Source organism: Saccostrea echinata, unplaced genomic scaffold (genome assembly GCF_033153115.1).
Source record: "Saccostrea echinata isolate AGI-Se365-2 ecotype Australia unplaced genomic scaffold, CSIRO_AGI_Sech_v1 ptg000009l, whole genome shotgun sequence".
In the NCBI taxonomy this organism is placed as follows: Eukaryota; Metazoa; Mollusca; class Bivalvia; order Ostreida; family Ostreidae; genus Saccostrea; species Saccostrea echinata.
In genome coordinates this window covers 53,370,845-53,386,797 of record NW_026889758.1, presented here as the reverse complement: position 1 = coordinate 53,386,797, position 15,953 = coordinate 53,370,845, and the positions used below count along the sequence as shown (strand labels likewise).

The 15,953-nt window shown below is 34.0% G+C and overlaps 2 protein-coding genes across 2 annotated transcripts in view; one reads left to right on the top strand and one right to left on the bottom strand.

Annotated features, from left to right (window-relative positions):
• The window catches only part of LOC133183102 (molecular chaperone MKKS-like), a 202,105-nt gene that overhangs the window by 39,793 nt on the left and 146,359 nt on the right, over positions 1-15,953 (top strand). The gene's annotated exons all lie outside the window — the stretch shown is intronic.
• The window catches only part of LOC133182880 (DBH-like monooxygenase protein 1 homolog), a 34,378-nt gene that overhangs the window by 13,109 nt on the left and 5,316 nt on the right, over positions 1-15,953 (bottom strand). Inside the window, exons 7-10 of the mRNA XM_061317729.1 lie at positions 15,666-15,749; positions 15,314-15,490; positions 14,776-14,878; positions 14,293-14,459 (exon numbers count right to left, since the gene is read on the bottom strand). Of these exons, the coding sequence (XP_061173713.1) occupies positions 14,293-14,459; positions 14,776-14,878; positions 15,314-15,490; positions 15,666-15,749 (531 nt within the window). The remainder of the gene's footprint in view (positions 1-14,292; positions 14,460-14,775; positions 14,879-15,313; positions 15,491-15,665; positions 15,750-15,953) is intronic.

Below are 15,953 nucleotides of genomic sequence, written 5' to 3'. Positions count from 1 at the left end.
AAAGTCAGAGATTTTTGTAAAATTCACTTCCGGTCGCGTGTTTACCTGTCCTCAAAATTAGAATTTAGTCCCACAATATTGTTCGGCAACAGTAAACGACTGAGGACTAAAACTTTCAGGACTGATATTCAGTCATCAGTTTATTTGAATCGTGAGAAAATCTTGTATCGCCGTTACTTCCGGTCGTGACAGGAAGTGATGTAAAAAAGTGAATGGTTAATGGTTAGCACGTTGGACTTTCACGCTGACGACCAGGGTTAAATCTCCAGAGTGTCTGAATTTCTTTTATCACTTTTACAGCTTGAATTTTCGTTTTTATTTTCAGAATCGGACGGAAGACCTCTCATTGCTCGCAATGAGTTTCTAGTTAAGGTCTTCCGTCTCCAACGGAAGACCTTATTGTTTTCGTTCGGTTTCTTTTTCCCTATTATTATTATTATTCTTACCGATTTTGTGCACGCGAGTTCTCGAAAACGTCTTGGCCGATTTTCATGAAACTTTCAGATCTGATAGGTATTGATCTGAACCTTATTGGAAATTTTTTTCGTTGATGACGTCACTTCCTATCTTGAGATATTTAGGATTTTCTGATTTTTAGAGGGTCGGCTTGTCCTGGAAACTCCTCCGAAACGACTTAAGATATTGAGGCAAGATTTTCAGTGAAGGTAGGGGAAGGTTGGTAGATTTGCAGGCAGGTGTCCAAATCTCTCTAGCGCAAAAGGCGCCGAAGCTCGGTAGGGCTCAATAAACGTCTCAGAAACATCTCACAAAATTTTACACCTTTTCTTTCATATCTTCATACCTGCTAAGAATTTGTTAAAACATATAGAAGAAAAGTTGTGCAGAATGATACGACCTTTCATTTGATATCAAGAAAAAGGGGCTGACCCCTCACATTAGGGGCTCAGAGGGGCCAAAAGTCTTTCATCTTTAACTCTTTAACGATCAATAATTTGTAATGCATTACTGAAGCAAAGATGCTTATCTTAACGATTTACAACAATATATGACAAGATTCTGATCATATGTTACGTAATAAGGGGTCACAAGGGGCCAGAATGCTAAATCTTTGACGCTCTATATCTCGAAAAGGGGGAATATTTTGATAAGCAATACTGAACAAAAGATGGTCAGAATAATGTTCTAAACAATATGAACCCTTTCAGTTTTTGTCAAACGGCCCCATTAAGGACTTGGATGGGTGGCCCCTAAATATTTCCATTCAACATATCTCCATAACGAAAAGAAATCTCTGAATAGTTGTTGAACAAAAAGTCTTCAAAATCACAAGATCTTTTATTTGATATCAAGAAAAAGGGGCTGACCCCTCAAATTAGGGGCTCAGAGGGGCCAAAAGTCTTTCATCTATAACTCTATAACGATCAATAATTTGTAATACATTACTGAAGCAAAGATCCTTATTTTAACGATTTACAACAATATCTGATAAGATTCTGATCATATGTTACGTAATAAGGGGTCACAAGGGGCCAGAATGCTAAATCTTTGACGCTCTATATCTCGAAAAGGGGGAATATTTTGATAAGCAATACTGAACAAAAGATGGTCAGAATAATGTTCTAAACAATATGAACCCTTTCAGTTTTTGTCAAACGGCCCCATTAAGGACTTGGAGGGGTGGCCCCTAAATACTTCCATTCAGCATATCTCCATAACGAAAAGAAATCTCTGAATAGTTGTTGAACAAAAAGTCTTCAAAATCACAAGATCTTTTATTTGATATCAAGAAAAAGGGGCTGACCCCTCACATTAGGGGCTCAGAGGGGCCAAAAGTCTTTCATCTATAATTCTTTAACGATCAATAATTTGTAATACATTACTGAAGCAAAGATCCTTATCTTAACGATTTACAACAATATATGATAAGATTCTGATCATATGTTACGTAATAAGGGGTCACAAGGGGCCAGAATGCTAAATCTTTGACGCTTTATATCTCGAAAAGGGGGAATATTTTGATAAGCAATACTGAACAAAAGTTGGTCAAAATAATGTTCTAAACAATATGAACCCTTTCAGTTTTTGTCAAACGGCCCCATTAAGGACTTGGAGGGGTGGCCCCTAAATATTTCCATTCAGCATATCTCCACAACGAAAAGAAATCTCTGAAGATTTCTTGAACAAAACGTTTTCAAAATCACAAGACCTTTCAATTGATATCAAGAAAAAGGGGCTGACCCCTCAAACTAGGGGCTGAGAGGGGCCAAAAGTATGTCATCTATAGCTTTTTTAATAATGTTATATAAATCAAAAGAATGAAATCTAATTAGGGAAGTCTATATATTATTATCTTTTAACAAAGATCATAGTCAAAATCGTATCTCTTCTTATCGAAAAATCGGACGGAAGACCTACTCGTTGCTCGCAACGAGATCTCATCTAGTTATTATTATTATTCTTTTTTTTTTTTCCTTACCGATTTTGTGCAGAAGATTTCTCGGAGATCTCTTGATCGATTTGCTTCAAATTTTCAGGGTTAATGCGTTGCTATCTGAAGTTTATAACGCCGCTTCAATTTTTGAAAAATCACTTCCGGTCAGAAGTTATCGCCCTTTGATCGATTTTTACATAGACCTTGTGTCTGCACAAAAACTCAAGAACGACAAATGCTAGAGTGTTGAAACTTTCAGTGGTGATAGAGGACATGTTCTAGATGTGCACCTTGGTTTTCAAATTTTCCGGAAGTGCGAAGTATGGAAGCTCGGTAGGGGTCAAAATTTAGGACGTGATTTATGAGTGAATTTTAGAGACATTTCTTATGATAACATTTTAAATAAAAGGATTTTGTTAAAACATATTGAACAAAAAGTCTTCAAAATCACAAGACCTTTTATTTGATATCAAGAAAAAGGGGCTGATTCCTCAAATTAGGGGCTCAGAAGGGCCAAAAGTCTTTCATCTATAACTCTTTAATGATCAATATTTTGTAATAAATTACTGAAGCAAAAATGTTCATCTTAACAATTTGCAACTATATATTATAAAATTTTGATCATATGTTACGTAATAAGGGGCCATTAGGGGCCAGAATGCTAAATCTTTGACACTTTATATCTCGAAAGGGGGAAATATTTTGATAAGCAATATTGAACAAAAGATGTTCAGAATAATGTTCTAAACAATATACACCCTTTTAATTTTTGCAAGATATCCCCATTAAGGACTTGGAGGGCTGGCCCCTAAATATTGTTATTCTATGTATCTCTTAAACTAAAGGAAATTTCTGAATAGTTGTTGAACAAAAAGTCTTCAAAATCACAAGACCTTTTATTTGATATCAAGAAAAAGGGGCTGACTCCTCAAATTAGGGGCTCAGAAGGGCCAAAAGTCTTTCATCTATAACTTTTTAATGATCAATATTTTGTTATAAATTACTGAAGCAAAAATATTTATCTTAACATTCTGCAACTATATATTGTAAAATTTTGATCATATGTTACATAATAAGGGGCCAGAATGCTAAGTCTTTGACACTTTATATCTCGAAAAGGGGAAATATTTTGATAAGCAATATTGAACAAAAGATGTTCAGAATAATGTTCTAAAAAATATACACCCTTTTAATTTTTGCAAGATATCCCCATTAAGGACTTGGAGGGCTGGCCCCTAAATATTTTTATTCTATATATCTCCAAAACAAAAGGAGATCTCTTAATAGTTGTTGTACAAAAAGTCTTCAAAATCACAAGACCTTTCATTTGATATGAAGAAAAAGGGACTGACTCCTCAAATTAGGGTCTCAGAAGGGCCAAAAGTCTTTCATCTATAACTTTTTAATGATCAATATTTTGTTATAAATTACTGAAGCAAAAATGTTCATCTTAACATTCTGCATCTATAAATTATAAAATTTTGTTCATATAATACATAATAAGGGGCCATAAGGGGCCAGAATGCTAAGTCTTTGACACTTTATATCTCGAAAAGGGGAAATATTTTGATAAGCAATATTGAACAAAAGATGTTCAGAATAATGTTCTAAACAATATTCACTCTTTTAATTTTTGCAGGACATCCCCACTAAGGACTTGGAGGGCTGGCCCCTAAATATTTTTTTTCTATATATCTCCAAAACAAAAGGAGATTTCTTAATAGTTGTTGTACAAAAAGTCTTCAAATCTCAAGACCTTTCATTTGATATGAAGAAAAAGGGGCTGACCCCTCAAATTAGGGTCTCAGAAGGGCCAAAAGTCTTTCATCTATAACTTTTTAATGATCAATATTTTGTTATAAATTACTGAAGCAAAAATATTTATCTTATCATTCTGCAACTATATATTATAAAATTTTGATCATATGTTACGTAATAAGGGGCCATTAGGGGCCAGAATGCCAAATCTTTGACACCTCGAACAAGGGGAAATATTTTGATAAGCAATATTGAACAATAGATGTTCAGAATAATGTTTTAAACAATATGCATCCTTTCACTTTTTATAGACGAATATCTCAGTCAAGATCTTGACTAAGCTTATCCAAAATCAGACGGAAGACCCACTCGTTGCTCGCAACGAGAACCATCTAGTTATTATTATTATTTTTATTCTTTTTTCTTCTTACAAAATTTGTGCAGACGATTTCTCGGAGATGGCTCGTTCGATTTTATTCAAATTTTCGTGAAAGATGCGTTGATATCTGAAGTTAATTCCGGCAATTCCGTTTAGGGATATTTACTTCCGGTTGGAAGTTATCGCCCTTTTATCAAAATTTAGAGGACCTCCTTGTCTGTGATGGAACTCAAAAACGGCTTAAGCTAAAGCGCTGAAATTTTTAGTGATGATAGAGGACATGTTGCCATTATGCACCTGGGTTTAGATATTTTCCGGAAGTGCCTAGTATGGAAGCTCGGTAGGGGTCGAAATTTAGGACACGAATCATGAGTGAATTTTTGAGACATTTTGTATTATATCTTCTAAAGTATAATTATTTTGCCAAAACATACTGAACAATATTTGTGCAGAATGACAAGATCTTTAATATGATATCAATAAAAAAGGGCTGTCTTATTGTATAAGGGGCCGAGAGGGGCCAAAAGTATTAAATCAATAACTCTTTAACGATCAATATTTTGGTATACATTACTGAAGGAAAAATGTTTATCTTAACAATTTACAACTACATATTATAATATTTATGTCATATGTTACATAATTAGGGGCCATAAAGGGGCCAGAATGCTTAATCTTTGACGCTTTATATCTCGAAAAGTGGAAACATTTTGAAAAGCAATATTGAACAAAAGTTGTTTAGAATAATGTTCTCAACAATGTGCATCCTTTTAATTTTTCCAAAACAGCCCCTATAAGGACTTAAAGGGACGACCCCTAAATATTTCAAGTCTACATATCTCGAAAACGAAACGAAACTTCTGAATAGTTGTTGAACAAAAAGTCTTCAGAATTACAAGACCTTTCATGTGATATCAAGAAAAAGGGGCTGACCCCTCAAATTAGGGGTTCAGAGGGGCCAAAAGTCTTTCATCTATAACTCCTTAACGTTAAATATTTTGATATTAATTATTGAAGCAAAAATGTTCATCTTCACAATCTGCAACTATATATCTTGAAATATTCATCAAATATTACGTAATTAGGGGCCATAAGGGGCCAGAATGCTTAATTTTTGACGCTTTATATCTCGAAAAGGGGAAATATTTTGAAAAGCAATATTGAACAAAAGTTGTTTAGAATGATGTTCTCAACAATGTGCATCCTTTGAATTTTTCCAAAACAGCCCCTATAAGGACTTTAAGGGACTGCCCCTAAATATTTGAAGTCTACATATCTCGAAAACGAAACGAAACTTCTGAATGGTTGTTAAGAAAAAGTCTTCAGAATTACAAGACCTTTCATGTGATATCAAGAAAAAGGGGCTGACCCCTCAAATTAGGGGCTCAGAGGGGCCAAAAGTCTTTTATCTATAACCCTTTTACAGTAATGTTCATCTTCACGATCTGCTACTATAAATATTTTAAAATCTTCATCAAACATTACGTTTTTAGGTGTCATAATGATCAAAATTTTGTTAAACATAACTGAAGCAAATTATACGTTTTCACTATTTATATATTTATGAACGAAAATCTCAGTCAAATTCGTATCTCATCTTATCAAAAATCGGACGGAAGACCCACTCGTTGCTCGCAACGAGATCGCATCTAGTTTTTTCCCCTTTTCTTGTCCCCCTTGATTTCTCAGAGATGGCTGGACGGATTTTCTTGAAATTTTCAGGGATGATAGAAAATGAAAATACGCTCAGACGTTTTTTTCTTTTTTTCAAAATTCACTTCCGGTCGTCAGATATGTCCGATTTCCGTCTTTTTTAAAAATATTTTGTCCCAGTCATATCTCAAAAACGGTAAGAGATTAAGATACCAAACTTACAAGAGTAATAGACCTTGAGGAGTAGGCAAAACCATCTGGGTTAAGAGTGTCTTCCGTCACTTCCGGTTGTCACAGGAAGTGATCAAAGAAATCAAAATTTTTAACTTTTCTTATTTTAATTCAAACTTGCATCACATTATTGCATTTCTTTTGAAGTTTCGAAATATGTTAGTCCCACCGGAAACAAAAACGACAACTTCCGGTTATAAGAGGAAAACTACATAATTTGAGTATTTTACTTTCCCATAAATATCTTTTATAGATGAAGTAGTTTAAATGATTTTTAAATATGTTATTGAGACTACAAATGTCTATAGTAATGTCAATTATCTTTGTAAAATTCACTTCCGGTCGCGTGTTTTAATGTCCGCAAAATGAGAACTTGTCCGAGTGAGATCTCAAAAACGGTAAGAGATTTAAACACGAACCTTACAGGAGTATTAGACCTTGAGGAGTAGACAAAACCATTTGGGTTAAGAGCGTCAGCCGTCACTTCCGGTCGTCACAGGAAGTGATCAAAAAATCGAAAATTTCAACTTTTCTCTTTTGAAATGACACTTGCATCATATAATTGTATCTTTTTCACAGTTTCGATATGTGTTGACCCCCCCCCCCCCGAAACTAAAAATGACAACTTCCGGTTATAAGAGAAAAACTACGTAATAGAGGTTTTTTATTACTTCCCCATAAATATCGCTTATAGATAAAATTCTTTAAATAATTTATATATATATATATGTTATTGAGACTGCAGATGTCTAGAGTGACGTCAAGCATCTCAGTTAAATTCACTTCCGGTCGCGTATTTTCCTGTCCTCAAAATGAGATTTTGTTCACATAATTGCTCAGCACCAGTAAACGACTGAAGTCTAAAACTTTTAGGACTGATAGTCAGTCACCAGTTTTTCTACATCATGTGAAAATCGTACGTTGCTTCACTTTCGGTCGTGACAGGAAGCGATGCAAAAAATAAAAAAAAAAAAAAATTTCCACGTTTCTTTTTTTTCTTTTTACAGAAATGTTTGGCTAACTGCAGATGTTAGATAGACTGTAACCCTGCAAATTATTTTCACTGGAAGCGCCGGCCGAAAAACCGGAAGTTGTCTCAAACATGAGTAGTTTTTCATGGAAACTTTAAGGGATGATCAGTTGTGAATAATTTAGGTGTAGAATGAACATTTTATTTGTTTGGAGTAATTTCGGTCATGATGAAGTAAAAAAAAACACATAGAAGGCAGAGTTATATCGGGGGGGTCATGACCTTGACCTTCAACTTTGATGACCTTGAACTTTGATGACCTTGACCTATGACCAAGAGGTCAGAATCAATAATTAATTTCCTCCTCTTCTCAAATAAAAAAAAATCAAACCAATATCAACCTAGAATATGTCTCTTATACTCATACAACATCTTAGATCGACATAAAATTTCGGTTAGCTATAGAAGAGACCTAAAAGAAAGTTTCTGAAAGTTTGACGGTGAATCTCCAAAGTATATTGAAATTATAGAATCTTAACGGCAAACACTACATTTATTTCGTATCTGAAATTTAGGTGCCGATGAACATAAAAATTAATTAAGCTTTTCTCGGATACTTCTTCAGTTGTTATGAATAGCAGTCGATTTTCTTGATATAATATATTTTAATACCAAGCATTCTTGATTTCTCTAGTACGTGGAATTTATTTCAATTTTATTTAGAATTAATATTCATCGAATGAATTTCGAAAACAGCGATTTTTCCTAGCAAATAAATTTTCACGCTCTCATTGACACCTTTTTCTTCCTAAAATGCATATCTGAAATTTTAATTTATGCTACTTACATTTAATTCATTCCACACAGAGATGCTTTTTTTAATCTTACCTATTATTTCAGGATATTCAGTCCATCCGAACCCGATCCGACATTTTCATATATGTAAACAAAGTCTCGACACTGCAGTTCTAATGCATCATATGCTCTGAATGATTAACTCAATGCATTCCAAATATAGACAAACTCAAATATTTTTTTAAAACAGAAAATCTGCATTTGCATTATACACCAATCATGTTTCTCTATCTATTCAATACTGATTACTACATTCCATAACAAACAAAAGAACACGTGCTTTTATTCCTATTTATTCCTAAACAATTAATTTACTACCTCCATTTTCATCGGTATACTTGGTCTAGTAGTTAGCGCGCCTGCCTTACAAACCAAAGGTTTTGAGTTCGATCCCTGCTGGGAGAACAATTCTTTTTTTTTTTTTTTTTTTTTCTTTTTTTCATTTTCAGCTTTTTTTTCAAACCAATTGACAAAAGAATCAAGAAAACGGAAGACCTGTTATCGCCTAGGCAATAAGTATCTAGTTAAGGTCTTCCGTTTCAGACGGAAGACCTTATAGTGATTCTACTGTTTCTTCTTTTTCTTTTTAAGGTCTTCCGTTTTAGACGGAAGACCTTATAGTGATTCTACTGTTTCTTCTTTTTATTATTATTTTTTTTTTTCCCTTTTCTTTTCTGGGTGATTTCTCAGAGATGGCTGGACGGATTTTCTTGAAATTTTCAGGGATGACAGAGAATGAAAATATCCCCAGGCGTTTTTTTCATTTTCTCAAAATTCACTTCCGGTCGTCAGATATGTCCGATTTCCGTTTTTTTCAAAAATATTTTGTCCCAGTCATATCTCAGAAACGGTAAGAAATTAAGACACCAAACTTATAGGGTTAATAGATCTTGAGGAGTAGGCAAAACCATTTGGGTTAAGAGCGTCAGCCGTCACTTCCGGTCGTCACAGGAAGTGATCAAAGAAATCGAAATTTTCAACTTTTCTTTTTTGATTTTTTTCTTTCATCACATTGTTGCATCTTATTTGTAGATTCGAAATATGTTGGTCCCACCGGAAACAAAAACGTCAACTTCCGGCTATAAGCAAAAAACTGCATAATTTGAGTATTTTACTTTCCCATAAATATTTTTTATAGATAATGTATTTGAACTGATTTTTGAAAATGTTATCAAGACTGCAAATGTCTAGAGTAACGTCAAATATCTTTGTAAAATTCACTTCCGGTCGCGCGTTTGAATGTCCGCAAAATGAGAACTTGTCCGAGTGAGATCTCAGAAACGCTAAGAGATTAAGACACCAATCTTATAGGAGTATTAGACCTTGGGGAGTAGACAAAAGAATTTGGGTTAAGAGCGTCAGTCGTCACTTCCGGTCGTCACTGGAAGTGATCAAAGAAATAAAAAAATTCAACTTTTCTCTTTTGGAATAAGACTTGCATCATATAATTGTATCTTTTTCACAGTTACGATATGTGTTGGTCCCACCGGAAACAAAAAACGACAACTTCCGGTTATAAGAGAAAAACTACATAAAAGGGTATTGAATTTACCCATACATATCGCCTATAGATAGAGTTCTTTAAATGATTTTTATATATGTTATTGAGACTGCAGATGTCTAGAGTGACGTGAAATATTTTAGTAAAATTCACTTCCGGTCGCGTGTTTTCTTGTCCTCAAAATGAAAACTTATTTCAGAAAGATCTCGGAAACGACATAAAATTAAGACACTAAACTAAAAGGAGTAATAAACCTTGGTGAGTAGGCAAAACATATAGGGTTAAACGCGTAAGCCGTCACTTCCGGTCGTCACAGGAAGTGATCAAAAAAATCAAAATTTTCAACTTTTCTTTATAAAATTAAAACTTGCATCACTTTATTGCTTCTCTTTCGCTGTTTTAAAATATGTTAGATTCTATCGGAAACAAAAACTTTAAACTTCCGGTTTTAAGAGATAAACTTCTTTATTTCGTGGTTTAACTTTCTCATAAATATCACTTATATATAAGTATTTGAAATGTTTTTTACATATGTTGTAGATACTGCAAAAGTCAAGAGAAAATTCAGAGATTTTTATTCAGTTCACTTCCGGTCGTGTGTTTTCCTGTCCTCAAAATTAGAATTTGTTTTCACATTTGTTCGGCAACAATAATAGACTGAAGTCTAAAACTTTCAGGACTGATAGTCAGTCATCAGTTCATTTGCATCGTGTAAAGATCGTGTGTCGTCATTACTTCCGGTCGTGACAGAAAACGAAGCAAAAAAGTAATTTTTTAAGTTATTTTGTTTCTACATAAATTTTAGGCTAATACCGACGTTGGAAAAGACATGTTGATGCAAACAGGAAGTAGTATAACGGAAGACCTTCTCATTACTAGTAATGAGTTTCTAGTTATTATCATTATTATTATTTTTTTCCCCTTTTCTTTTCGGACAATTTCTCAGAGATGGCTAGACGGATTCTCTTGAAATTTTCAGGGATAATAGAGAATAAAAATACCTACAAATGTATTTTTCATATTCTTCAAAATTCACTTCCGGTCATCAGATATGTCCGATTTCCGTTTTTTTCAGAAATATTTTGTCCGAGTCATATCTCAGAAACGGTAAGAGATTAAGACACCAAACTTATATGAGTAATAGATCTTGAGGAGTAGGCAAATCCATTTGGGTTAAGAGCGTCAGCCGTCACTTCCGGTCGTCACAGGAAGTGATTAAAGAAATCGAAATTTTCAACTTTTCTTTTTTGATTTTTTTCTTTCATTACATTGTTGCATCTTATTTGTAGATTCGAAATATGTTGGTCCCACCGGAAACAAAAACGTCAACTTCCGGCTATAAGCGAAAAACTGCATAATTTGAGTATTTTACTTTCCCATAAATATTTTTTATAGATAAAGTATTTGAACTGATTTTTAAATATGTTATCAAGACTGCAAATGTCGAGAGTAACGTCAAATATCTTCGTAAAATTCACTTCCGGTCGCGCGTTTAAATGTCCGCAAATTCAGAACTTGTCCCAGTGATATCTCAGAAACGGTAAGAGATTTAGACACCAAACTTATAGGAGTATTAGACCTTGAGGAGTAGACAAAACCATTTGGAGCGTCAGCCGTCACTTCCGTTCGTCACAGGAAGTGATCAAAGAAATAAAAAATTTCAACTTTTCTCTTTTGGAATAAGACTTGCATCATATAATTGTATCTTTTTCACAGTTACGATATGTGTTGGTCCCACCGGAAACAAAAAACGACAACTTCCGGTTATAAGAGAAAAACTACATAAAAGGGTATTTAATTTTCCCATACATATCGCCTATAGATAGAGTTCTTTAAATGATTTTTATAATGATTTTTATATATGTTATTGAGACTGCAGATGTCTAGAGTGACGTGAAATATCTTAGTAAAATTCACTTCCGGTCGCGTGTTTTCTTGTCCTCAAAATGAAAACTTATTTCAGAAAGATCTCGGAAACGACATGAGATTAAGACACCAAACTTATAGGAGTAATAAACCTTGGTGAGTAGGCAAAACATATAGGGTTAAACGCGTAAGCCGTCACTTCCGGTCGTCACAGGAAGTGATCAAAGAAATCAAAAATTTCAACTTTTCTTTTTAAAATTAAAACTTGCATCACTTTATTGCTTCTCTTTCGCTGTTTTGAAATATGTTAGATTCTATCGGAAACAAAAACTTCAAACTTCCGGTCTTAAGAGATAAACTACGTTATTTCGTGGTTTAACTTTCTCATAAATATCACTTATATATAAGTATTTGAAATGTTTTTTTTACATATGTTGTAGATACTACAAAAGTCAAGAGAAAATTCAGAGATTTTTATTCAGTTCACTTCCGGTCGTGTGTTTTCCTGTCCTCAAAATTAGAATTTGTTCTCACATTTGTTCGGCAACAATAATAGACTGAAGTCTAAAACTTTCAGGACTTATAGTCAGTCATCAGTTCATTTGCATCGTGTAAAGATCGTGTGTCGTCATTACTTCCGGTCGTGACAGGAAACGAAGCAAAAAAGTGATTTTTTAAGTTATTTTGTTTCTACATAAATTATAGGCTAATACCGACGTTGGAAAAGACATATTGATGCAAACAGGAAGTAGTAGAACGGAAGACCTTCTCATTACTAGTAATGAGTTTCTAGTTATTTTTATAATTATTTTTTTGACATTCTAATTTTGTGCACGCGATTTCTCGAAGACTATTAAATGGATTTGCATGAAATTTTCAGGAATTATGTGTAGTAACATGAATTTATAATATCTGAGAGAAAATTTGGAAATTCACTTCCGGTGCCAAGTTAGAGACCATTTTCTGATTTCAAAAAGACATTTTGTCCGCGGATAATCTCGGGAACGGTAAAAGATATCAATGTGAAACTTTCAGGGATTATAGATCGTGATAGATACTAGCCGGGTCGCTACTTTTCGTTCGTCGTCGGCACTTCCGGTTGCTAACGGAAGTGATCAAAGAAATCGTAAAATTTCAACTTTCCTTTTTCAAATCAATACTTAAATCCCTTTATTGCATCTCTTTTGTAGTTTCGAAATATGTTGGTCACACCGGAAACAAAAACGTCAACTTCCGGTTATAAGAGAAAAACTACATACTTTGAGTATTTTTCTTTCCCATTAATATCTTTTGTAGATAAAGTATTTGAAATGAATTTTGAATATGTTATTAAGACTGCAAATGTCTAGAGTAACGTCAAATATCTTTGTAAAACTCACTTCCGGTCGCGTGTTTTTCTGTCCTTAAAATGAGAAGTTGTGTGAGCAAGATCTCGAAAACTGTAAGAGATTATGACACCAAACTTATATGAGCAACAGACCTTAAGATATAGGCAAAACCATTTGGGTTAAGATCGTCAGCCGTCACTTCCGGTTGTCACAGGAAGTGATCAAAGAAATCGAAAATTTGCACTTTTCTTTTTTTAATTAAAAATTATATCACTTTATTGCATCTTTTTGGCAGATTCGAAAGATGTTGGTCCCACCGGAAACAAAAACGTCAACTTCCGGTTATAAGAGAAAAACTACATGATTTGAGTATTTTACTTTCCTATAAATATTCTTTATAGATAAAGTATTTAAAATGAATTTTAAATATGTTATTCAGAGTGCAAATGTCTAGAGTAACCTGAAATATCTTTCGAAAATTCACTTCCGGTCGCGTGTTTTCCTGTCCTCAAAATGAGAAGTTGCCTGAGCGTGATCTCAAAAACAGGTATAAGATTGAAACACCAAACTTTTATGAGTAATAGATCTTGATGAGTAGGCGAAATCATTTTGGTTAAACGCGTCAGTCGTCACTTCCGCTTGTCACAGGAAGTGATCAAACAAATCAAAAATTTTAACTTTTCTTTTTTGAATTAAAACTTTCATCACTTTATTGCATCTCTTTCGCTGCTTTGAAATATGTTAGATTCCACCGGAAACAAAAACGTCAACTTCCGGTTTTCGGAGATAAACTACGTTATTTTTATATTTATTTTTCTCATAAATATTGCTTATCGATAAAGTAATTGAAATAATTTATGTATGTTGTAGATACTGCAAATGTCTAGAGAAAAGTCAGAGATTTTTATAAAATTCACTTCCGGTCGCATGTTTACCTGTCCTCAAAATTAGAATTTGTTCTCACAATATTGCTCGGCAACAATAAACGACTGAAGTCTAAAAATTTCAGGACTGATAGTCAATCATCAGTTTATTTGATTCGTGAGAAAATCTTGTATCGCCGTGACTTCCGGTCGTGACAGGAAGTGATGCAAAAACGTGAATGCTTAATGGTTAGCACGTTGGATTTTCACTCTGAAAACCAGGGTTAAATCTCCAGTGTCTGAATTTCCTTTATCACTTTTTCAGCTTGAATTTTCGTTTTTATTTTCAGAATCGGACGGAAGACCTCTCATTGCTCGCAATGAGTTTCTAGTTAAACTACCGTTCATAGACTGACAGAGCAAGGAAAATACATCTGACGACGGAAACTGATTTTTGTGTCGCAGCAAGCTCTTTTAAAAGAAAACAGTAGAATACCTGGTGTAAGATGGATTCGTTACAGAAGACAGTTGAAACAAAATTGGGTTGATGAGGAGGAATCACTTGACTCTGGTCAACCACCGCAGAAATTTCCAAAATACCAGCGTCATGAAGCCTAAGGGTAGGGGTCACGGTCAACCGTAACCCAGAGTTATCCACCAAATCTGTGTAACAGAGACTGAAGATGGAAGAGCCCAATGCTTTTAAGCTTTAAAAAAATCTTTCATACAGATGGCGTTGAAAAACTGATTCTAACTAGTTTAGAGTAAACGGATTGAATACGAGACGTGGTTTTCATAAAAAATGAAAAAGGAGAAAATGTTCAGTTTGAGTTAATATCCTTAATTAAACATATAGGAAGTATTTAAGGTTGTTTTGTTAAAGTGGGATATTCAATGGAATAACTTGAATATTTTTTATTCAGAACCGGTTGTAAAAAGAGTTTAAAATCAATTAAGTGGTATGGTTTGAAATACTGACCATTTCTTAGTCCCGGGTTGTTGTAGTGTGTTTCCATGATGTACAGATCCGTGTCTCCGGGTTCAGCCACTGGAAGTCCGGCCTCGTCAGGGAAATAGAACGCCTTCAAAAAGTTTATTTTAATTTCATGATGATGCCAAGGATGATTGCATCAGTGAAATTTCGATGCAAAGTAATCCCAGGAAGTAAGTAAAAAATAAAATCAAAAATATACTGGGTAGTAAATTAGAATTATTTTGGAATTATTTCTTTTTTATCATTTAATTTTTCAAGAATTCTTTCAAGAATTTTACCAGTATGCTCAATCATCGACGAAAATATATTCTTTTTTACCCCGAAACTTTTACATTTTCTAATGTTAAGACAGTGGTTAACCTATTAAATCCGAATCTGAAATGACAACGACACAGATAGACAATGGACAAAAGTATGACCAGAAAAGCTAACTTAAACCTCGGGTGAGCTAGAGAGATATTTTCTTAAATATAATCTATTTCTGTGGTATTTGCTTTATCACTAATGAATGATCTTTATTTACCTCTCCACCTACGGCCCAGATGGCCACGGTTTTACCACATGGATGTTTGGATTTATCAAGATCCTTGTAACATACATAATTTGAGGAATGGATAAGGCTTCGGTTGATTCCTGGACATTTGTAGAGTACAATATGGTGCACCAAAACATCATGGCCCTTCTGTACAATTACCTCGAACTGTGGGGAAAAAACAGTCGAAGTCAAAATATCAAAGTGAATTTTTTACTTAAGGAATAGAATACTTATTTCATAATACATGTATTACAGAAACATTTATACAAATATAAAGCGAGAAAGTTTGTTTGTAAAAAAAGCAAAGGCAGTCCATTGATGGTCCTGAAATTATCAATACCTTAGTGAGATGATGCTTTTTGTGAAGAGTAGACAAGTCAAAGATTCGGCAGCTGTAGGTTGTGTCAACAGCAGGGACGTGGTACTGAAAGGACAGTAAATATTGAAAATAACCCTGTCTTGTCAATAGAAGTAATCTTCGAGATTGCTTACCATAAAAATCAAAATTTGAATATAAAGATGGACACTATTATGACAATTTCGAACTCTTCAGCACTTAAATTTAATGGATGTGTTCCATTCTGTATATTCACCTTAAATTCAAAAAGTACCATTTTATTCATCGAAA